This window comes from Poeciliopsis prolifica, unplaced genomic scaffold, assembly GCF_027474105.1.
Source record: "Poeciliopsis prolifica strain line A6 unplaced genomic scaffold, Auburn_PproV2 SCAFFOLD020, whole genome shotgun sequence".
Taxonomy (NCBI): domain Eukaryota; kingdom Metazoa; phylum Chordata; class Actinopteri; order Cyprinodontiformes; family Poeciliidae; genus Poeciliopsis; species Poeciliopsis prolifica.
In genome coordinates this window covers 521,064-543,927 of record NW_026562395.1, presented here as the reverse complement: position 1 = coordinate 543,927, position 22,864 = coordinate 521,064, and the positions used below count along the sequence as shown (strand labels likewise).

The window sequence follows — 22,864 nt, the reverse complement described above, 5'->3', positions numbered from 1 at the left end:
ACGGCACTTTGAGTGGTCTTTCTGCTCTCCTGCACATAAAGCGGTGGCATTAATCTTTAGTTGGTTTCCACCCAAAAGGTTACATTGGTAAAGATTTAAAAACCTAATAGGAGATTTCAAGAGGACCTGAGTCCTCACCATGCCTCTATGCACCCGATGTGAGTGATTGGCCCAAATGTGATGAAACTCAGCATTATAAGGCAAAGCAACCTCGTCTTGAAGGTACCCCTCTGGGAGTTTAAAGAGTGTTAGGCATCAACCTCCCCTTTGCTCTCCAGCCAAGTTATTCAGTGGTCTTTGCACCATTTAAAGCTTTCTTCCTCCCTTATTTCAGGGTATGTAATGACAATTCGCTACAGACTGATATAGTAAAATGTTTAAACCAGTGCTTTTGTCTGTTTTTATTGAACTATTTTTTGTTACTTAATTTTTTTTTTTTTTTTTTTTTTGGTCACGTATATCATTTTTGGTTGATCTCTATCCCTGTATGATCATATTAAAATATAACCAGACATTTGGAGTCCTTCTATTTTTTTGTAACATAACTTCTCTTTCTTTTATGTGTATTTTTGTTTGTATTCGGTTGCATTTTTATCTACCACCACAGTCAAAAAAAATTATGCACAGCAACACTCTTTGCCAGTAGAAGCAGGGGAGGAGTCATGGTGTGTTTAAGTGTTATCGAATCAGGTTTTAACTATCCACCCATCGCCTTTAAAGAAATTACTCCCTGTGAAGATTCTGCTTAATCGCATCTCTCTGTGTTTTGATATCTTCTGCTCGGTGTGCCATTGTAGATAGGCAGTTGCTACTTTTCCGACCTGTATTGAAGCCAAATCCCAGGCACACAGTTGTTTTCTTGTAGGTTATGTACGTCACAGACTGATATGCACACTCTAGCAACCTCTTCTCTCCCAAAACCACAGAATGGACTCCTCTTCCCATTCCCTGAATCCATTTCAGAAGACTTGATGGAAATCAATGCACATTTTTTAAACCCCCTCTCCGCCCAAAAAAAGTAATTCAGTAAAGAAAAAAAAAAACATCCTTCACCTGCTGGTGGCAAAATGCTATGTCTGTATGCAACCCGGTGTCTCCTCTGTTCTTCTGTCGGAGTTTGCCGAGGGAGTTGTTTCTGATTTAACTATGTCTTATTTCTCTGAGGTGATGGTGGTGGCGGGAAGGGACAGGGGCGGGGAATAAGGGCTTACTGTAGCATCTCTAAGTTCCTTGGGCTCTAGGGTGGGGAAGGGGGTGATGTGTTGGTTTGCGTTCAATGTCTTATTTACAACAGTGATTGTAATGTTTTGTATTGTTGTGTAGGAAAAGTGTTATGTATGCATATTTTCAATAAAGAATTCAGGGTTTTGAAAAAACAGATCTAAAATAATTTAATGGCACAGGGCCCAGGTTTTGGACACTTACAAGATGATGGGAAAACAAACCTTTTTTGAGCTTAAAACATGCGTGCATGTTGGGGGTGAAAGCTTATCACTAAATTAAGGCCCCAGTGATGCATTCTGGGTTGATTCTGTTCTTGTTTAGATTACTGTATTAAATTATTTGATTTTTGACATGTCTTGAAAGCTACATGGAGTCTAACAGAGAGGGGGCTTGCTTTGACACCAGCATTAGGACTAACAAAATCTGTTGACAATAAATTCCACTTATTTTTAAGTAAGTCTTGTTGTTGGCCATCCATTTTAATATAGAGTTTGCCATTTCAGGGAGAGAGGAGAAACGTGAAAATAGTTTGTGTGACTATTAAATATGTAGAAAGTAAATATGTGTAGTCAGATTCACTACTGCTCATAATCGAGGATGGAAGCTTTTGTGGTTAAATAAATGGAAGATCCAAAGTGAAACAATATGAACCTAAATCAGAATTTGTTTTAAATGACAAAAGCTTTGCCCAACAAGCAAACTTCTCTTATAATGACTTATAAAAATAAGTTGACCTTTGAAAATGTATTGAAATTGTATATCATTTTTTTATTATTTCTAGATTGTTTTTCCCAAAGACTAATTTTATAACAGGATAATGCTGTTATAAAATGTAAACAAAAAATCTCTTTTTTGAAGTATTTGTCAAATTGCGCCATCTGGTGGTATTGCGAACAACAAGGTGGCCTATAAAAACGAAAAAGAAATTTGAAACCTAAGGTACAATAAACAATAAATGAGTTATCAGAAATATAAATAGTTTGAGGTATTCGGGATGGGTATGCAGACTTTGTTTAGGAAGTAAATATTAATGTTACTGCAGATTAAATCGAAATAAACAAGCATGTAATACTAATTACATAGCATGAAATAGATTAGTTGGTCCAAAGCTTAATATTGTTTAAGTGATACATAATTTGATTGTGGCTATTATGATATTGGCATGATTTTAAAATGTATTAAAGGGAAAGATGAGAAAACTGATATGTAATATGTTTGCTGAGATTCTGAGTTGTGTAGTCACATTTCTAGGTGGATTATGTGAGAAGCCTCTAGCTCACCAGGCTAGATTTCTAACTTTAGAAATCATTCCAGTTTATCTTTTTTCAAACTAAAACTCAAAATGCTGACTTACGAGTTCAAAGGAATGCACCAAAAGGACTAAGACTGTATTAGTTTTAATGTAATTTTTATTACAATTTTATGCTACTAGAGCCAACCAATGGAATTCATTGGTTGTTACTCCTAAGAACTTTAACCCTGTAAGGAAGAAAAAAAACATATTTAGAAGTGTTTGAGGCCTTTCTGTCTCCATCAAACATTTTACTTTTAACAATCTGCAACTTCAAATGAGATAAACTAAAAGATGAATCCTACTATATTGTAGGATTCTTGGGTTGTTGACAAATAGATGACTGAATGTTTTCATGGAATATATAGTGTTGGGATATTTACATGAAAAAGAAATATGTTTTGTACCTTACTATTGATTTTAAAGCAGTATCTCTTACTTACATAATATATTCACAGAAAATGTTTTGTGAAAATATGTGCATCAGTTGGGATACTTTCGGTATACAGGTATTACTGTCAATGTAGCAGTATTATTAGGACATTCATAATTGAATTCTATGATTATATTCACTATATACCAATGTAATGCATTTTAAATGTATCTCATTGTGTCATTAATATAAATGTACAATGTATCTTTTTTCAGTTGGGAATGCATAATAATTTATAATCACATGGTATTTGTATCAGTTATTTACAAAACTTAAAAAAAAAAAACATTTTTGGTTGGGTCTTAGCCCCCAAGTTTTAAAGTCTTAACATCGCCTCTGAAGGTTTGGTTTGTTTCGCTGGCAAATGGGAGGAGCTGTACGCTGACGTCATTATACCCCGCCCCCACTGTCTGGTGCCAACGAAAACAGCAGAGCGCCAGGGAGAACTCGGAGAGACCGAGCGCACAGACAGGTTCACCGGGCAGCCATGGCGGCGCCGTTAGCCCACTTCGATGAGGACTGGCAGGACTTCAACGAATTCAAGCCGTCCTCGGAGTCGGCCGAACAGCTGGACCAGATGAACTCAAACGTGGGCGACCCATCGGGCCTCGACGACTTCTCGGATCTGGACAACAGTTTCTCCGGGGAGATCTGTAGCTTCAAGTCGATGGAGGACCTGGTCCACGACTTCGACGAAAAGCTAACCGTGTGTTTCCGAAACTACAACACAACGACGGAAAACATTGCTCCCATTAAACCAATCACAGAGGAGAATTACCTGAAAGACGACGAGTGAGTGCTAATTATCTGGCTATGCTTTTATGTTGTAACTTTTAATCTCACAGCTAGCCACGTTAGCCTCACAAGCTAACTCTATAATAAATTCATATATTATACTCTTAGCTGTCTGGAATACAGCCGGTCAGTGCAGTGGAAGAACTGGTTGCACGGTTCGCTTTCTGCTTCTTTGGAGCAAGAGTTTGATTAAACGCCGAGAAGAGAAAAAAGCACTCCATCCACAAACTCCATGCAGTATTTAAAATTTAAATGTTTCCCTTAAGGTTATAGGCAGCATTTCTCAAAGGTTAAGGGACGAGACCCCACTGAGTAAAAAGTAGGAATGGAAATGTTTATTTTTTATTTTTTTGTTTGCGTCTTCTTATTGCAGTTTTGAAACGATTATTACAAGAGGTAAGTTTTCAAAAAGATTGTATATGAAAGCAAACGATTCTGTCTAAATCTGGGAAAGAGCATTAAAATAATTGACATGTTGCCTTAAAATTAAAGCTGAAATTTTGGAGAAATTCATATCCTTTAGTTTGCATTGTTAAAAAATGTAAGTCCAAATTACAAAATGGAAAATAAATAATTTATTTTAGTGATTATTGGACCATATTATTATTGTTATTATTATTATTATTATTATTATTATTATAGATGTGTCATTACAGAACATTCTGCCAAATTTAAATTCAGTAAATTTTAAGGGAGAAATTCAGTAAATTTAAATTCACTGAATTTAAATTTGATAAAAACAACAGTAGTCTTCCCTAACACCTTTATTGTTACAAAGGGAAACAAAACAATGACAAAAAACACACACAGTAAGCAGTTTTTTTTACAATACAAATTACAAAAAAATTAAGCAGTTAATTCTGAGCAAAGGATTTATTTTAAAAATAGTAATCAAGGATGCAATATATTTTTAAACCTAAAAGCAGAAATGTGGGTTCAACCGGGTTTTAGATGGAAGCAGCCTGTTCTTCCACAACAAAACTATCGACTCGTGCCGTTTAATACGCTGGAGACGCTTACATTTTCCCTTTTCTCAATCCCTTGAATTATTCTCAACAATCGCAACCGTGGTGCTGCTACAGAAAGACTGAGCAGTCGGGGTCTGTTTGGATCCCACTTTGAGGTGTCAAGCAGTTGCTGGGTCTCATTGGCACTCAAAGGTCACAGCTAGACATTCACATGACAACATGGCATTGCAGCGCCGTGGGAATAGATGTTACTTTTCTCTGCACAGCTGGCTGCATGAATCGACCTCCTCTTGCCCTTTGCATTGAACATTGTGAGAGTCTTTGATTTGACCACATGGCGTGGGCAACATATAAGCTCATACTCACAATGTGTCACATTTTATTTGAAACTTAGAACCGGTGTCAACTTCTTGACCCCAGAGTAAATGTGGAAATCAACTTTAATCTGCAGGTTGTTTAAAAGCCCAAAAATTTCAACTACACATGTGTTTGAATGTAGTTTTTTATCCCAAGTATTGATAGAAAATTAATTTATTGTTTTTACATTTTATTAGATCCCGTTTGCAGCAAATTTGATGATTTCTTTCTTGTGAAATTATTTCTACAGGTTGAAAGTTGAAGCAGTGTTTATTTGTTCAGACTTATCTGTTTTTTGGGGTTTTTTTTAAGGGAGAAACAGGATGTAGGGTATGAAATAATTGGACCGCAGCCTTCTACAGCCCTAAAATCAATGCCAGACTCAGTAAGAGTCTTTTCTGGGTGGCTGCACTTCTACAGAACGTGTTCAGCTCCTTAACAAGCTCCACTGAAATACTGCGTCTGAAACAAACTGGAGGATAACACAGTTTATGTTTATGGACCTTCCTTTGGAATCAGGCGGCTATGTTGGAGCCAACTCCTTCAGATCTGCGTACCAAAGATGTTATCAGTACAGATAAATTCAAGAGAGTTCCTCACACTAATGAGTGATGAGTTGGAGTCACAACAAGTAAATAATCCTGCTGTAGCGCTGCTGTCAAAATTGCTGTTTTGAAACGGTAGCCGGCGGTGTGTTTAGGCGGGCGTTCACGTGGCCGAGACACTGTCACCACTCGGGGCTCACGGCATTTCCTGCTACGCTTCGTCCTATTTAGAACAAGCCAGCAGCTCGCCAGCAGCTCGCCAAGCAGCGCGTGAACACTTGAGGGAGAAACATGGATGTTATATAAACATTTGTCCTGGACATCGTAGCGCAACTGTGACACATGGGTTCACAGCACCCTTACATGCACAATCGGAGCCAAAAGTGCCAAAACACACTTGCATGAGCATGTGAGTGCTACTGTGAGTGCTGATTTTCTGAAATGCTTTTTGTCCAACTCATGACCCAATAAAAATATTGGTTGTCAACCATAACAGCATCATAAAAGTCGGTATTGTCCCAAAATTTCCATCTGGGTGCCTCACTTATTTAATCACTGTTGTTGTTTTTTTGTCAGCGGTGAACAACAGGATATTTTTGAGTTTCTCTCTATTCCCACATGGGGTTAATTAGGTGACAGTTTCTAACAACGTGCCACCTAACGACACAGTTTTAGCATTTATCATCAACTTCTTATCTTTACAAATGACTGTCTGACTTGGCACATTTGGCTGTGGAGAGGTTTTCAATAAACACTCCTCTCGCTTTCCCTGACCATCTTTGCTCAGCAGAGCAGGGACTCGTGTTCTGATCATGTATTCTTGTGTTTCCAGTTATTCATGTGCCGACGAAGCTTAGAGAAAATGTTCTGCTTCATTTTGTTCGTAGAGGTTTGCTTTAAGTGTTGCGACACTTGATGACTAGTTTTAAAGCATCATGCAGCAGTGTTCAGAGCTCAGCTTCCTCTTCTACTGCTGTAAGTCTGAGGCAAAGATGAGCCTCAGCTGACTGACTCGCATCAGACAGATGCAGCAGGCAGCAGCCAATAGCCAACAGCGTCTGATTTTTAATGCAAATGAAGGTTTGAAAGCTGAAAAATGTTCTATTTCATCAAATTCCTTCATTGTGATTTCCACGTTGCTGAAACTATTGCTAGAGGCACACATCTCGAAGGTTCGGTTTTTGCAGAAACGTGCGGGATTCAGAAGACGTTGATCCACCAATCGCACTCAGAGTGTCTGATCTAGTTGTAGGAAACTAGTGAGGGGGTGCAATGCTGTGTCACAATAAAAAGAGAAGGAAGCGTGTCTTGTTGCATCTGCAGCTTTAAAAAATGTCTTCTTTGTTGTGCTTTGACCTTTAACTCTTCTTTTATTTGTCCTTTCAGGGTGTGGAACTCTTTGACTAATAACTACGGAAACGTGATGCCCGTGGACTGGAAGACGTCCTACACTCGGTCCCTGCACCTGCCTGCCCTTAAGCTCAAAGATCAAGAGGTACCACACACGCACACACTCTTTTATTTAGTGTTTCGCTTTTTGCAGATTGCTGCAAATGATACCTCACAAATGCAGAGAATTGGCTCCTAATTGGCCTAATTAAAGAGATTAATTTCAGTAGGTCACTCACCTTGTTACAATCCAGGCCTGTCATTGTGCATCTTGAATCACTTAATCTGCAATTTGGTTTAATTCAAAGTGTGACAAAAAAAAAGGGCAAAAACAAGAAGAAAAAACACAAATACTAAGTTGAATTTATCGAACTAATTACCCTAATACATTAACATTTCACAAACAATTCCTATATCTTAGAGGAACTTTCAAAATCAAATATTTGAGTGGAACATGTTTTAAATAAAAGTGTACATGATTTTGTAATCAAACAGATTGAGTTTTATTGATGGAAGGTGGTGAAAACGCATTGATCTCCAAAGCTGCTCTTTTCTCAGCTGATCGCATCTTGCACATTGTCAGCTCATCTTAACATCCCCATTACTAGCTACTCTGAAATGGTCTTTTATTCTGGTGAGCTGACCTGGACTGCATTTTTCTGGTCTAGAAGCCTTTCTGTTCTTTTCCACTTTGCATCATATTGCAGAAAAGTAGCACAAAGTCTCAAAAGTTTCCATTCTTGTCAAAGAAATAAAAGAAACCTTGAATCCAACAATTCTGATATAAATCTTTCGTCCATGTTTTTGCTTTGGATTTAAAATCCAGTTTAACGTCTCGTCGGTAAAATATCATGCGCCTAAATTTGTGCCTCCATCTCCTCCTCCAAAGGGACAGAAGACGGATAACCAGTCTTTGGATCTGTCCGACGATGAGGATGAGGAGCTGCGGGAACAGCTGGATATGCACTCAATCATTGTGTCCTGCATTAATGAGGAGCCTCTCTTCACCGCTGAACAGGTAGCTCATTCACACTCCTCCTCAAACTGTGAATCTTTGTTTTTCGTTCTTATGAGCAGCACAATGTTTGTGCTGCGACTGGAAATTTCACATTAGCCATGCGTCAATCGGTTCTCATCAAAGAGACTGTTTACATTCAAGAGTTTAATTACAACATAGATGCATATGTTATATCTTCAATTGCTTGTCTACTGTAAGGCAGCGTACATGTCAGTGATTAATATCCGATAGGAGTGGATTACTACCTATTGAGCTTTTATGGTTTGATCATTCATTCTGATTATTCACGAGAGTCAAGTGGGTAAAATGTGGAACCAAACCAAAATAAATAGAAATCTGGTTTAAAATATTTCTCTCTAAAAAAAGGAATTAATTTAAATTGCGGAGGATTTAGGACTGAGGATTTTCTGAGTACGTAAATTTAATGAAAACATTTCAGCACAAAGAAAATTAAACTGCCAATGAAATAAAAACCAAACAAACAATGAAATTAAACTGACAGCAGATAATCCTTATTTTCTGTATGTTTTAATATACAAGCCTGTCAGCTTGCTAGTTACTTCCTTAAATTAGATTTATGTGTTTACTTCAATGACGCATAACTAAGCCAGGGAAGTAAAGCAAACACAGAAGTGGGATATGTTTAGAGAGTTTTGTTATGGATGTAGAAATAAATATTACGGGACAGCTTATTGTTCTGGATTTATACAAATGCAAATGTCTCACCCAGAATCAACAGACGATGTGGTTAAATAATAAACATGCTGACCTCACGAGAATCTCCTTACATATTGCTACTTTATATCATTCCTTAGTAAAATGGTGGGCACTGCAAACTGAAAGGTTAGTTGCACTAATTATAAACTCTGATCTGATCATAAACATTAGTTTTGTTAATGCTGAAGTGCTAATACTAACTTGGTATTTAGCAGAAGACGCTCTATTATACCATGTTGATACCCATTATGCATCAATGACACAACATGTTGCAACATGAGACATCACCCTCAACAGTGTCACTGTGTGATGATTGCAGAGCTGATATGCATATGTAGAATTTATCCAGAAACATTACTTTAGGGGAAGCTAGTTGTGCTAAACTTTTTCAAAGTTAGCTAAAGCACAAGACGATTAATTAGCCCCAATGTTGGTGTCATTTCTGTGCTGAAAAACTCAACCTGATGTTTCTCACATAAGAATCGGATGCTCTAAGATATATATTGTGGTTACAAAACTACATATTTAAGCAAATGGTCAAACAAGTTCATGGAAGTTGGCTTCTGGCTGAAAGTTGTGGCGTTTATAGGTGATAGAGGAGATTGAAGAGATGATGCAGGAATCTCCCGACCCGGATGATGACGAGAGTCCTTCCCAGTCCGACTTGTCGATGCTCTCTCAGGACCTCGGCGCTTTGAAACGATCCGGTTCCAACACCAGCTTTGAGGAACGTGAGTGTACCTGCTTTCTCACACATACAAATACACACACACACACACACACACACACCCCCACACACACACACACACACACACACACACACACACACACACACACACACACACACACACACACACATTTTCTTAATGTGCCTCTGCAAACAATTTTATGATTATCTAAATAACTAAATCAATTTTAATAGGACTCTGTGTAGTAAGTGTTTTAATGTGCACATGTGATACGGTTGTTATGTAATCAGCATATGTGTTGTCCCAAATGTTATGTAATCGGCTTGATATGCATGTCTCTGTAAATGTGCTAAAATTGGATGAGTGTGAAATTACCATTTTTAGAACTGTTTTAGTTTTTGTTATGGTTCGACCTGCACCGAGCTTCTTCTCTACATTAAATCTGCTCTTCCCGTTTCCGCCCCGCATTTGGTCCGCAGGGCTTCGTCAGCTGTCCGTGTCGGAGCTCAGCCGGACCCTGGAGGAAGTGGAGGCGGCCATCCGCCGCTACAGCGAGGAGCTGATCCAAGCTCTGGCGCTGCGAGACGAGCTCGACTTTGAGAAGGAGGTACTTAAATCTGGTCGCACATTAACTCCAAAATCAGATCGACTAGAAACGTTTGCAAGAGATGTTGCTAAAGCAGGGCAGCTTTGAAGCACTCCGAGACCTTTAAGCAACGCACACACGCACCCCGCCCCCCTCCACACACACACGCACACACACACACACACACACACACACCCTGTGTTTGGTGAGAACAGACGGCAGCACCCTCTGCCTTCTGTCACCGTGAGGTCAGAACTGCCAGCAGCTTTATTTGCACATTTGTCTCTGTGTCATGATTCACTCTGAGTAGATTTGACAGAACCTTAAAAAAAAAAAAACACCTGAGGGATATTTGTAGAGATCACAAGGATACTGAGAATATTCAATTATTAGATTTGTTGTCTGTAGCCTCAAAGAAAAAAAAAACATTCAGATGAGCCTTAGTCATAAGCAGCTCACTATTGTAAATGTATTGATTGCAAGTGTTTTTTTTCCCAATATTTCTTGTCAACCTTAACTGCATCACTAATTAATGAAATATATAAACAAATAATTTACTGGGAAAACAGGCAAACATTATTTTATGGTATCTAGAATTCATGTTATTCTTCAGTAAAGACAACTGTTTGGTTATTAGTATGCAATTCAATCCCTTGCAAAAATATTCGTCCCCCCTATTCTCTTATTTCATACGCCTAAAGTGCAACTAACCTTTCAGTTTTGCAGTGCCTACCATCTTACTAAGGAATGATGTAAAGTAGCAATATGTAAGGAGATTCTAGTGAGGCTTGCACCCATAAACAAACATTTATTTTACTCGGTTTTTATGTGATTGATCAACACAACATTGGGTGTAATTTTAAAGAGGTAAAAAAAAAAAAGATGCTTGGCTTTTAAAATGTTTTAATAAATGTTCCTTAAATTTGTCTCCAGACCCCTTGTACTCTGTTACACTCAATAAAATCCAGTTCAATCGATTACCTTCAGAGGTTCTCTATTTATAATTATCCTTCATTTTTACAATTTGGTGCCTACGTAATGTTGACCTATTTCATAAAGTCCAAACAGTCAGGGCTGTAATGTATTAAAATGTGAAAAATCTCACATTTTGAAGTACGAATCCTTTTGCTTTATACTTTAATTCTCCTTTATCTAGTGATTTTTTTTTGTTGTTGTTGCTTTTTTAGTCAATTCTGTTAACTGAAATAAAAGCTCTGAAAACTATTAACTAAGATAATCAGTCAGTTTCATCCCTTCTGCTTTGTATTTTCCAAACCCCTACCGTAGCTTACTGAAATGTTGTGTGTGTGCAGGTCAAGAACAGCTTTATTTCCCTGCTGATCGACGTGCAGAACAAACAGAAGGAGCACCGCGAACTGCTGCGCAAGAAGAAGAAAATCCGCAGCACAAACACAACGGGGCCCAACGGCCAGAGGACAAACAGCACACACATACCAGGCACGGTGAGTCAGCAGGGAGGTATTCACAAAAAACTCACTAAATATATGCATTTTCATGGCTCGAAGGTTAACGACATAGACACGTGTGATGCACCACGCACTATTTCCAAGTTAGGAAAAGAGATGCATGACCCGGCCGACGAGTTTTCACTGTAGTCACCATCTTATCGGCACCAGCGCCTTTCCTTCCTGTCACAGAGAGCCTCCTCATCTCTCGTCAAATCTCTTTTTTTCCTCCTTCCTCTCACTCCTTGTAGCTCCTCACTCTGGAGGGACTCTCCACTGTCATTCAAAATGGTCTCCGTCAAACGTTTGGCCACTCAGGAGGGGATAAACAGGTGCCCCCTGCTCTTTCTTCCTACTGCGGATTCTTTTCTGTGCTGCTTTTTCACCTCTGGATTTCAACTGGCATGCGCATTCTTTTTTTATTTATTTTTTTTGCTCCATAATTTTTTTGTCCAGTTTGGCCTTTTGTTGCATTTCATTTTTGTATTTTCCATTTTTCTTTAAAATAAAATTTCTTGCATTGCCTTGCAAAAGTGTTCGTACTCCCTGTACTTTTCATATTTTGTCTTGTTACAAACACAAACTTCAATGAGAACATCAGTGAACAAACTAAGAGCAGAGAGGTAGGGGATGAATTTGTGCAGAAATCTAAAGCAGAGTTTTTTTGTTTTGCTTTTTCTTTTAACAAGATCAGATTGTCTTGAAGTTGACATTAAAATGGCTTTCCAAGTAATGCATCTTTCAACGCATATTATGCTCTACTTTGTTTTAGTCTGTTGCATAAAATCCAGATGTATAAAGTTAAAGTTTGTGGTTGCATTGTGACAAAATACAATCACCCAGTCATTTAAATTTTTTTTTTTGTATTGAAATATTTTTTGCCCTCCTTTCGACAAAAATCCTTTGCATGTTTCATAACTTCAACACAACACTTAATTCCAAAATTACACTGAAGTTAAATTTAACCGGTCAGTGTATTTTTTTCTATAGGTTCCCATGTTTGTAATGTATGTACATATTTTTCTCTGTAGTATCTGACCACAGTGATCCCCTATGAAAAGAAAGCAGGCTCTCCTTCTGTAGAAGACCTCCAGATCCTCACAAAGAGTGAGTCGATGAACAAGAACATGCAAGATCACTGAGCGGTGAACCAGTGAGGAACAGAGACGTGTCGTTAGTCAGCTTTTGTTTACGTCTCTGACTCCTCTTTCCTTCTCTTTCCATATCAGTCCTTCATGCCATGAGGGATGACAGCGAGAAGGTACCAGCCCTCCTAACAGATTACATACTGAAAGGTAAACATGACTTTTACTTTTAAGGCTTTTTGCCCAAGCAAGGCCACAAGATTAAGAAAAAAATATATGGTAAAACCATGAGACTAATTTGTATTTAAGCAGTCACATGTACCTTCAAAATAAAAAGTTAAAAGTCTTGACTTCCATCCAGAAGTGTATTTTATACTGAGATCTTAGTTCACCGTTTGATAGATTTGACCGAAATAAGAAAGAAGTCTCCTCAGAAGTGTTGACATAATGTCTCACTCTGTGGCCACACCCAGAGACCCAGTGTCGATTCCAGACGCAGCTAAAATATGAACACAGAAAGTAGAATCTAGACAAAGAGGAACTGCTGCATAAACAAGCAAAAGGTTACAATACAACTTACAATACAAGAGAGGAAGCTAAATTTGTTGGTTGTTTACAGTAAAAACACAGGATGTCCAGGACCAGAAATGCGAGTTTGTTGTTAAATTTATAGGGCCTAAAATAATTTTATTGATGACCTTTCAAAGTGTGAAAAAAACCACAAATTGTGTTTTTAATTTGTGTATAAAGGAAAGACTTGCTTCTTTATATAATCTAGAAGTACCACAAATAACACAACTGCTTAAACTTAATAGTTTGATAAAAGTAGAGGTGCACAAAATGGAATCACAGTTGTCATCCTAATATGAATGCAGTCACACAAGCAATATTTGCTACATTATAATAGTTGAAGCATGCTGGTGGTTAGAAATGCCCAGATCAGGATTTATATGACTAATTGATAGCTTATTCCAGTCTGGCTCTAGACAGAAAAAGTTGGTCTCCTGCTTCATAAGCTTCCCCCTTTGCTTTGAACGTCATAAAATTCAGCGACCAGCGTTTCTGCTGCTTTTCTTCCACTTCCCCAGCCCGATAAATCCGTGAGCTTTAACGGTGAATGTGACTGTTGTTGACATGTGCCTTCCTTTCCCTCTCGCCTTCGGGTAGCTCTCGTATGAAAGCAGAGGAACCTGAGGTTCGTGAGGCTAACTCCGCTCATTGACATTGAACGCCTCATCTTCCTCCATGTCTGCGCAATATTCCCTTTTAACCAGAGCAGTCAGCCTCCCACCCCTCCGTCGCTCTCCGCCGTGGTGCCAGTTGTGCTGTATGGTGCTTCTAGCCGTGCTACACCCACTCTGAAAAACACAGCCCACTCACGCTCATAATTTCTCCTCACCCTGCCGGCTTGTAGTAGCAGCTGTTGGTGTATTTGCTTCTCACCTGTAATCGGGGGTTTCCTCGCCTCTAACCACACATTCCTCCCGGCTGTAGCTGCTCTGCCACACTCCACACCTCTGCTGCCTCGTGCGCTGCAGCAATTCTCACCAGCTGTTTGTCAATTTTGTTTTCTCTCCACAGTCCTTTGTCCCACGTAAAGTCAGACGGGAAGCTTTTGCCTCTTCAGCGTCGACCGGCAGAGGAGGGTTTCAGTTTTGGAAAAACGCAGGAACTGATTTAAATCCAAACCTTCCTTCCTTTTTTTTCTTTGCAGTTTTCCTCGTGGTACCTTCTGCCTCTCTCCTCGTATTCTTTACTTTTGATACGACTCTTAGTCTTTTGTAGTTCTTTTTAAGTTCTAATATTTAGCTAGTGTTTTATTCATTCAGTGCTCCATGTTTTCATATTGTGACTTCACACAGGTGCATCTCAATAATTGATGCTGAAGTAAACTTTTTGATGATGTAAGACAATGCTAATGAGAAACTCATTTTAGATGAATTCACTACCTACAGAATGATCAATTTCAATTGTTTGTTTCTGTCAGTTTTTGATGATTATGGCTTACAACTTATGCAAAAACCAAATTTACCCTCCATCTAATGAGTAAGCCATAAAATGGCATTGCTGAAGAAGTTTGCTGTTCAGAATTTTGTATCCAAGCGCATTAAGAGAAGGTTGAGTGGAAGGAAAAAGGTCCACAAGCGGAAAGTAAAAGTGGTTCTATTTCTAATATCACACCTTAGTCATAATCCTCTTGTCTTAAATAATATTTTAATGTCTTGTGAAATTAATTTGGAGTTTTCAGCAACTACAAGCCGCAGTCATCCAAACTGGCATTAATAAAAATTTGAAACATATCAACTCAATGTTAAAAATTCAAATCCGGCATTTTTTTCTCAAGCTGAACTGCTGAAATTTTCGATGATACGCCAATAAATTGAGATGCACCTGTAACCACTCATGTGTGGATGCCAGTAATCAGTGTTAGCCTGATCGCCTCACTTTCTGATCAGCCAGGTGCTTTTGGAGAAAAACAAGCGACCCTTAAAAGTGTTTCATTTTATTTTATTTTTTTTAAAATCCGTTGAAATCTATCGGCAGGCTTCTGCAAGGGAATTGCAGTCCAAGCAGCCTGCTTTGATTATCAAATCCACTTCCCCTCAGCTGCCTGACAGGGAAAACAAATCCTGGTGTGATCTGTGAAAGAGTGGCAGGCAAGTCGAAGGCATCGAGCATTGATTATCCTCATGATTTATTGCACGATTTTTAAGCTCAGCTCTCAAAATCAAAGAGGAAGCCCTTTTTATTTAAAACTTAAAAAAAAACTGTTTGTTGCATGTTAGTTTCAGGTACAAGCTGTGTGAAGGTGAATGTTTCAAATGAGACGTCTTCTACACGACATAGAGGGTTTGCACTGTTTGAAAAAAGGGACAAAAATGATCAAAGTTGTGAAAAAAATATTTTTGGATAAGAGATTTTTTTATTTTTTTTAATTAACAAGATAAGGGATTGGAACGATTTTTCTAGATGTTGTGACGTCAACCCCAACAATTTCACCACTTCCACATGAGATTAGTTCACCAGTCTGCAGATTCCTCTTGTTTCATATGTGCATTGGTGGAAAATAATATATTATTATTAACTAAGTTTACGTCGGCGTTAACCGTTGTTCTGTTGCGTAAGTTATCTGTGTTTTAGGACATTGGCTTTAGGGACAGATGGGGTTGCACTTTATCAGTGACCCGATGGTGCAAAGGTGGAGTTCTGCAGAATATAGCACAGAGTGGATCTCATCAGCAAACGATGAAAGATGTGGTCAAAATGGAATCATTTTAAATGAGCATTCGTCTCATTTAAAATGTTTAAAAGAGAAACATTAGTGAACAACATTCCCGCTCAGTTTTCTCTTTAGTAAAGTCAATGACTTCACCATGACGGAAATGATTTGAGAAGCTTCTGTGATTATAATTAATGTTTTTGGACTAAACATTTGAAAGATTCAGTGAGGAAATTGGAAATCCTTCATTAAAAGGCTGTAGACTATAATAGTCTAAATGTATGTAACTCGCTTAAAGATTGTGAAGGTTGGGTTGTTGTGGCTGATAGTTTTTTTATGTTTAGTTGAATGTAAAAGTATCCGATGATAGTTTAAGTCTAGATTTTAGCCAGTCAAGTCAGTTGCATTTTAACTTCGATATATAAAATCCCAGTTTTATTGTCTTTTAGAATTCTAGTTTTACACTTTTCAGATCCAGTCAGAATCTACGTGCTGCCTGAAATGTTGACAGTGAAGTGAATTGGGATGAAACATTAAAAACAGTCGAAATATAAAAAAAAAAAAAACATTTTACTCGCAGCTGCCTAGTTTCCTTATGGCTTGTGCCGACTGCAAAGCGAATAGAGTGAAATCAAAGCCATGAGTCCTGCAGGGAATCACCGGTGTGTGATCACAGATGACGTTGGTACGCAAACATTCAGGTCAGGTGTTGTTTGGTCTCAGGTACAGTCGTCAGTGTCGGTACTTTAGCGTTCTTGTTCTGGTAGATAAAACATTCCCAACTCAGTTTACATGTTTAGCCTTGTCAGAGTTTCTGCAAGGACTTGATTCATGTCGCCTTTGTGATGATAATAAAACATGATCAAAGATGCGTTTTGCAAAAAAAATAAAACGTCCCAGGAGAAGCTTCCTGTGTAGTGGCTCAGGTGGTGGTGGCTCTGCGTCTGCGTCTGCTTCAGTGTAGCAATGTTAGCGATGTCACCAACATATAACTACCCATACTTTCTGAAACTCTCAGATAATGCTAGGTACTTTCCAAAGCTTTTCTGAAACTTGGTGGGTACATTCAGGAAGTTAGCAGTTACTTTCCCAAAACTTTATGGAACTTGCTTGCTACCTTACTGGTAACAAGCCAGTATTTTCCTTGAACTTTAAGGGAACTTCTTGGTTACTTCCCAGAAACTTTCTAGTCACTTTCCAGAACCTCGCAATGGAAATAATTACTAAGCTCTCTGAAAGTTTCAGAAAAGTAAACGCTTCAGTCTCAGGAAGGCACTAGTAAATGAATAGACACCTCATAATACGGCCCAATTGTTGAAAGAACCCACTCAGTTCTGGGAAAGTAATGACAAATTCCATTCTGGAGACAAACCACTAAGTTCAGTGTAAAATATGGGCTGTATTGTGAAGTGCTACCGGATTGGGAGACTCCAAGAAGGAAAATGTTCCGGCAGGTGGAATGAGTGTTGGGGTAGATTGCACATCGATTTGCAAAAAAAAGTAAGAGGTAAAGTTTTTTTTTTTCTGTTGTTTCTAAACAATATATATATTTAAATATTTGTATGTGACATGTTTCTACAGATGCCAGCTATTTTCAACCCAGCATGTGCTGCATGCACTTTACTGTTGCTGCTGCTGCTGCAGAAAACACATTTCCAATGATTAGTGATTTGTTTACAGACATGTTTAAATATCACACTAAAGGGAAAAGTGCATGTTGCAGCAATATCAAGAAAACTGGAAAGGAAACAAGCATTTAATACTTTTTAAAGCTTAAAGGGGTTTTGTAATGTCTATTGAATCAAATGCATTAATGAAAAATGTTTGTAAATCTGATCAGCAATGGTTTAGAAATGAAATGGTTGTCAGCCCTCGTGTCACTGAAGGATCTCTGGCCATTTTAACAAACATATCACTCCAGGTTAGAGATTTATATTTATACATGACGAACAAGTAAAAAAAAAAAACAAGAGGCTGCCTTTGTTAAATGCCTGAAAAATATTTTGTACATTTAATAAACTCATGTACCGAATGCAATTTATTTCCCTAGCTAGGGGGGTTATGTTTACTGTCTCATGTGGTACTGCAGTATAGTAATTTATTATGTGAATGTTTTGTAACCATGATCTCGACTGTAATGGTGCAAGTGTTTTGTGCCCACATTATTGCATTGCAACACATTTCAAATAAAAAAGAAAGTATATATTTAAACACTTTGTGGCTTGTATGGTTTACTTTGCGAATCATTCTTTGTCTAATTTTATTACACGTATTTATATATTTTTACTCTCATTTCGCCTCCAGAATCTCCTGTGTTTTGTGTTCAAATAAACCCATAGTTGGCAACAATGACTTCGTGGATCAAATTCAAAATGACTTATCTAATTCAAATTCTTCAGAGTTACTGCAGACGATGATGGCTGTTGGCAGGGAAGGTCTCTCGTAGCAGCCTGTATTACAGCAAATTTGAAGAAGCCTCTGACTGAAGACATGTTTTCCTAAAACAATTTCAACAAAAGAGGACGGTCAGGGTTGTCCATAACGTTCTTGGTTTTTAAGAAGAGTCTGCCGTCATCTCCAGAGGTTCCACAGTCATCCCCAGAGAAGAATCAGCTGTGATGCGACTGAACCAAGAGACGGCAGCAGAAGAGATGATGCTCAATTACAGACATAGAGAAGATCTGCAGCAGCTTGCTGCCGACCTCGAAGGCCTTATTAGAATTTGACTTAATGTTGACCTGGGTCTGACGCTTAAATCTCTTTTACCTGATTATCCTAAAGATGGTGCACAGTCGCCCTCTTGTGGTAACCAAAGAATCACAACTGAAATGTCATCCAGTTTAGTAAGCTTTTTTTTTTGGGATGACGTTTAAATGACCTGAAATGTATAAGTAATGTCAGTCATGATGTCCAAAAGCAGAATGATGGCTACGAAATCTATAAAAAACATTTCCTGCTCTGTGGAGATTCTTAAAGTTGCACTGGGTTTGCTGTGCAAATGTGATTTTTTTTCCCCCCAAAGAACATTATTTAATACCGAGGCCAAATTATCTCGCAAACTGTTCAAAATAGGAAAGACAAAAATAACACGTCTTTTGCTTATTTGACGGATGTCTTTTTATTTGCAGAAAATTCAGAAAAAAAAGTGTTCTAGTGAAAATGCATTTTAACTAATAAAATTAAGTCGTTCGAAACGCCACAAGCAATTCCTAGAAAGCACAGTCAGAGAAAACCTGGTGTAGCAATAAATGTGGAGTGAGCAGCATGTCTGAAACGCTGTAGTTCAGAAAGTACATGGTTAAAAAAAAGAAAAAAAAAAGAAACGCTTTTCCAGCTTCTGATGAACATGATGGCACCTGGAAGCCGATTTCACAAGGCTGATGTTTACATGTCTTTCTCATCAGGTCCTACATCAAAAGTGAAAGGATGATTCAGGACCTGTTTCAGAATCTGTGTGAACATCAGAGTGGAATATGGAGACTAAATATCTCCCATGGGATTCTGCTGGTCCTGCTGCTTCCTTCATGTCAATAGAATGGATTTTCTTCCAGTTGTGTGTAAATAAAGAGACGTTTCTTCCTCTTCTTCCACTGGATCTTGTCACAAGAAGCTTCTCCTCATTGAGCCCCTGTGATGACACGCCTCATCACGACTGATGCTCTTGCCCTCCGGACTGAGCTGTGGGGCCCAAATGTTTGCAGTTGGGTCACAGGTTGGTGTCTGTGAACATCGTGTGCTCTTTCCTCACAGTGCTGAAGCCTTTGATGGTGTCCACAAATTCCTCGTCATCCATAAACTGCAAAGCAAAATAGGGAAGGCTCCAACTTCTATTCATATTCAAATATTTTTGCTTGTTTGTTTATTTTTTTTAAACTTTTCACCTACATTATTTGTATATTTTCAAGTGCTTTACATAATTGTATTTTTTTTTTTTTTTGACATGTTCAGCATACATTTTTGGGGTCTCTCACCATCCCGCTGTCGTGGGCCGAGATGTTGGGGTCCCAGACGTCGTCGTCTCCAGTGAGAGACTTCCCGTCGATCACCTGGCTGATGCTGCGCCGCAGGGAGTTCACACTCAGAACCGCATCGAGCTCCTCGGCGGGCTCGCATTTAGCCTCCAGAATCTCCTGAATGAACATGAAACACCCGTAAAAAAGAAGAAGAGAAAGAAAAGGTCTTGAGACCAAGTGCTTTATCACACTGGAATTGGTCTTTTCAAGTTAATTTCATTCTACTTTTTTTTTTTTAATGATGGCGTTTTTGGGCAGTAATGTAATTATATTAACATTGAAGGCTGAAGTCTAGGTTTCTCATGTAAAGCAGAAAAAAATACATTTGCAGATTTTTTTTTTTTTTTTTGTGTGAAACTAACGTTTTCACACTAAATGCCTTTTGCAAATACAACCTTCCCTCAGGAATAATGATAAATAAAGACAAATGGTCTCAGATCTATTAACTATAAAACACAAACACGCCTTGATAATGTAGTTTATGGATATTATTCATCTTCTAATGTAAAGCCATGGAGGTAGTTAAACCTCCTGACTGGACTTGAAAATGTAACAACCTTCACTTTGAATGTTTTGAGGGCGAAGTAGTTGTAAAGGCTAAAAGTTGAAAAATAAATCAAATCAAAAATAATTAAGTCTGACTTATTAATTAGAGCAGTCGCCATACCGGTTAAAATTGGACACAAACTTAAATCATGTCTCAGCGTAGAAACATTTCTAGTGCATGATTTGATGATATGACTAATGAAAATTCAAGGATGTCCCTCTCTGTAATGAATTAACAGAAACTGAAGCCAATGATGCAGCGTTGAAGTAACATATTTGTGTCGCATGCTATTCCACTTGCCAGGACCGCACACACACACACACACACACACACACACACACACACACACACACACACACACACACACACACACACACACACATGCAAGTTGTTTGGAGTTTTACCTCAATCTTCATGGAGAATCCCTTCAGGGTCACACTGCTGGAGAAGCCGGTAGTGTCTGGCACCGTGTCGAACTGAAACAGGGAGAGTAACACTGGAAGTTATTGAAAATAAAATAATAATCATAAAACAGTAGCATTAACACAGAGATGCATCCTGTTGCTCGTGGGATGTGAGAATGCTTTGAAAGAAAACAGGCCACGTTGCAAACATCCATAAATCTAAAGCTGTGTTTCAGGTCTGGCGATGTCCTGACTTTCTGGGCCACCGTCTGAAATAGAGCAACGCTATTGTTTTAAAATAAACAATAGCGTCTGACACCTTTGAAAGCTGTGATGACCTAGTTTCCACAAAGGTTTTCTCTCACCAGGACAGAGTTGCTGGGCGGGTACACAGCCATGGGGCTCCTCTTCTGCATGGGGAGAGCAACCAGAGGAGGCCTGGCCCTGGTGAGGGGGGGTTTATTCAGGGCCTGGTGGGACATGAAGCTGCAACATGACGGTTTTGCACCTGAAGAGAGCAGAAAAGGAGCCCGGTCTCTTTACCCTGTGAAGCGTGACTCCCAACACGACGGCCAGCAGCAGCAGGGCGATGGCGCCCATCACCACGATGAACCAAAGCTCCTGGACGACACGATGCTCTCGCCGGCCTCCTTCTGCCCGGTCACCCCCGGCAATGCCGCCGCCTCCTCCGGGAGGAGAGGGGCTCGGTGGGTCTGGAAGAGACGACGTTCTGATAAACGTGTGGAAGACACATCCTGAGGAGTTTTTAGGGTTTATCGATTATTAGAGCTCGAAACATAGAGAGAATTGTGTGAATATAACTCAAAAGTCAACAAACAGATCAGTAAATGTTTGACAACTATTTGACTATCAGATGCTCAACTTAAACACATGGAAAAGTGGATTAAGAAGTTATAACGTTGGATATAAAAAAAAAATAACGCTATTAAAAATGACAAAACAATAAAAAAAAAAACCTGTTTAATTGTCACCGTGTTGCACAGTGCAGTTGGAGAACTACTGCTTTTGCTTTGCATGTTAAGCAAAAACATTTTCTGGTATAATATTATTTTAGGTTGTGTGTTTTTTTTTTTTTTTTTTTTTTTTTACAAGAAACCACCTATTATAATGTCAAAAAAATGTCAAAGTTGTCTGTCATGGGGATTATATTTAAGTTGTATAATCTTAAGCATAATTTTCTGGGTTATCAGCTGAAGTGAAGATGAACTTGTAGATCTGAAATCAACACAGTGTGAATGAAAGATGATCACATTCTGCACCGACGGAGATAACTTTGTAACCGGAGACACGTTCACCTGCAAGGCCTCGTTCAGGCATCCAGCAATGCCACCACGGTACGCAGCGGGTCACTTTCAGCTTATTTATCAGGGAAACCTTTTGTGGAAGTGTAAGTTCACTCAGTAGAAGTGACGGACGCAGAAGCTTCGTGTCGAAGGCGTTGGTTGGACTCACCAGTGCTGAAGTCCGTGGTTCGGCCTGTGTTGGATATGCTGGCGGCCCTTCGCTGTGTCACATCAATCGCAAAGGCCACAGGCCTACACAGGGTTCAGGATCTCACCTGTAGCCCCATCTTGACCTTTTCCTTTTGACATCATGTCGTCAAAATGTGTCAAGAAATTCGCTCTGGTCATTCTCTACCCAGGACCGAAAATTCCCAGACAGGGTCAAGAGTCAAAGAGCTTCGAACCGACTGCGTTCATGTTCCTGAGTGGCTCTAAAGCTCCCATCGGCCTTGGCTTTTCCTCGGCAGGTGCCATGGTAACAGCCGGGTGTCGGCTTTCAGTTTACCTGCGGAGACGTGAAGCTCTTCTTATACACTATTCATGTGTCTCTGATCTTATGAAATGACATTCTGTATGTTTAAATCAGCCACCAAGCTTATCAAAGAAACGTTCATGTGAACGAAAATTGCTGTTGCAGGTGTTCGCAGGTAAGTCTGCATCAAATCTACACCTGAATTACACTTGGGGATTTTTGAGTTTTTTTTTGTTGGCAAACTTTGTGGAGTCCTGCTTTATTTGTTTCATGCTGGAAAAACACCCTTGGTAATGAGAAAAGTATATTTTTTTAAACAAAAGCTGCAGTAAGCTCCTAAT

At 39.0% G+C, this 22,864-nt stretch overlaps 2 protein-coding genes across 5 annotated transcripts; one reads left to right on the top strand and one right to left on the bottom strand.

The window, feature by feature from the left end:
• The first annotated feature begins 3,375 nt into the window (after positions 1 to 3,375).
• Positions 3,376 to 17,994, top strand: fez2b (fasciculation and elongation protein zeta 2b). 4 transcript variants are annotated; one of them, XM_055044436.1, is made up of 11 exons: positions 3,376 to 3,740; positions 7,000 to 7,108; positions 7,892 to 8,020; positions 9,327 to 9,468; positions 9,906 to 10,033; positions 11,326 to 11,475; positions 11,730 to 11,810; positions 12,510 to 12,585; positions 12,708 to 12,773; positions 13,731 to 13,758; positions 14,145 to 17,994. In XM_055044436.1, exons 1-10 carry the CDS (start codon positions 3,436 to 3,438, stop codon positions 13,739 to 13,741), a joined length of 1,197 nt encoding a protein of 398 aa, XP_054900411.1. In that variant the 5' UTR covers positions 3,376 to 3,435; the 3' UTR covers positions 13,742 to 13,758; positions 14,145 to 17,994. The 4 variants fall into 4 exon arrangements, with proteins under 4 accessions (XP_054900411.1, XP_054900410.1, XP_054900412.1 ...); XM_055044435.1 differs by lacking the exon at positions 13,731 to 13,758; XM_055044437.1 differs by having other exon boundaries at positions 13,731 to 17,994.
• Positions 17,995 to 18,931: 937 nt separating this feature from the next.
• On the bottom strand, positions 18,932 to 22,457 carry si:ch211-57i17.5 (usherin). The gene is made up of 6 exons (XM_055044489.1): positions 22,221 to 22,457; positions 21,291 to 21,460; positions 21,113 to 21,217; positions 20,748 to 20,819; positions 19,755 to 19,913; positions 18,932 to 19,579 (listed from the first exon to the last, which is right to left on the bottom strand). Exons 2-6 carry the CDS (start codon positions 21,345 to 21,347, stop codon positions 19,490 to 19,492), a joined length of 483 nt encoding a protein of 160 aa, XP_054900464.1. The 5' UTR covers positions 21,348 to 21,460; positions 22,221 to 22,457; the 3' UTR covers positions 18,932 to 19,489.
• Positions 22,458 to 22,864: the final 407 nt, after the last annotated feature.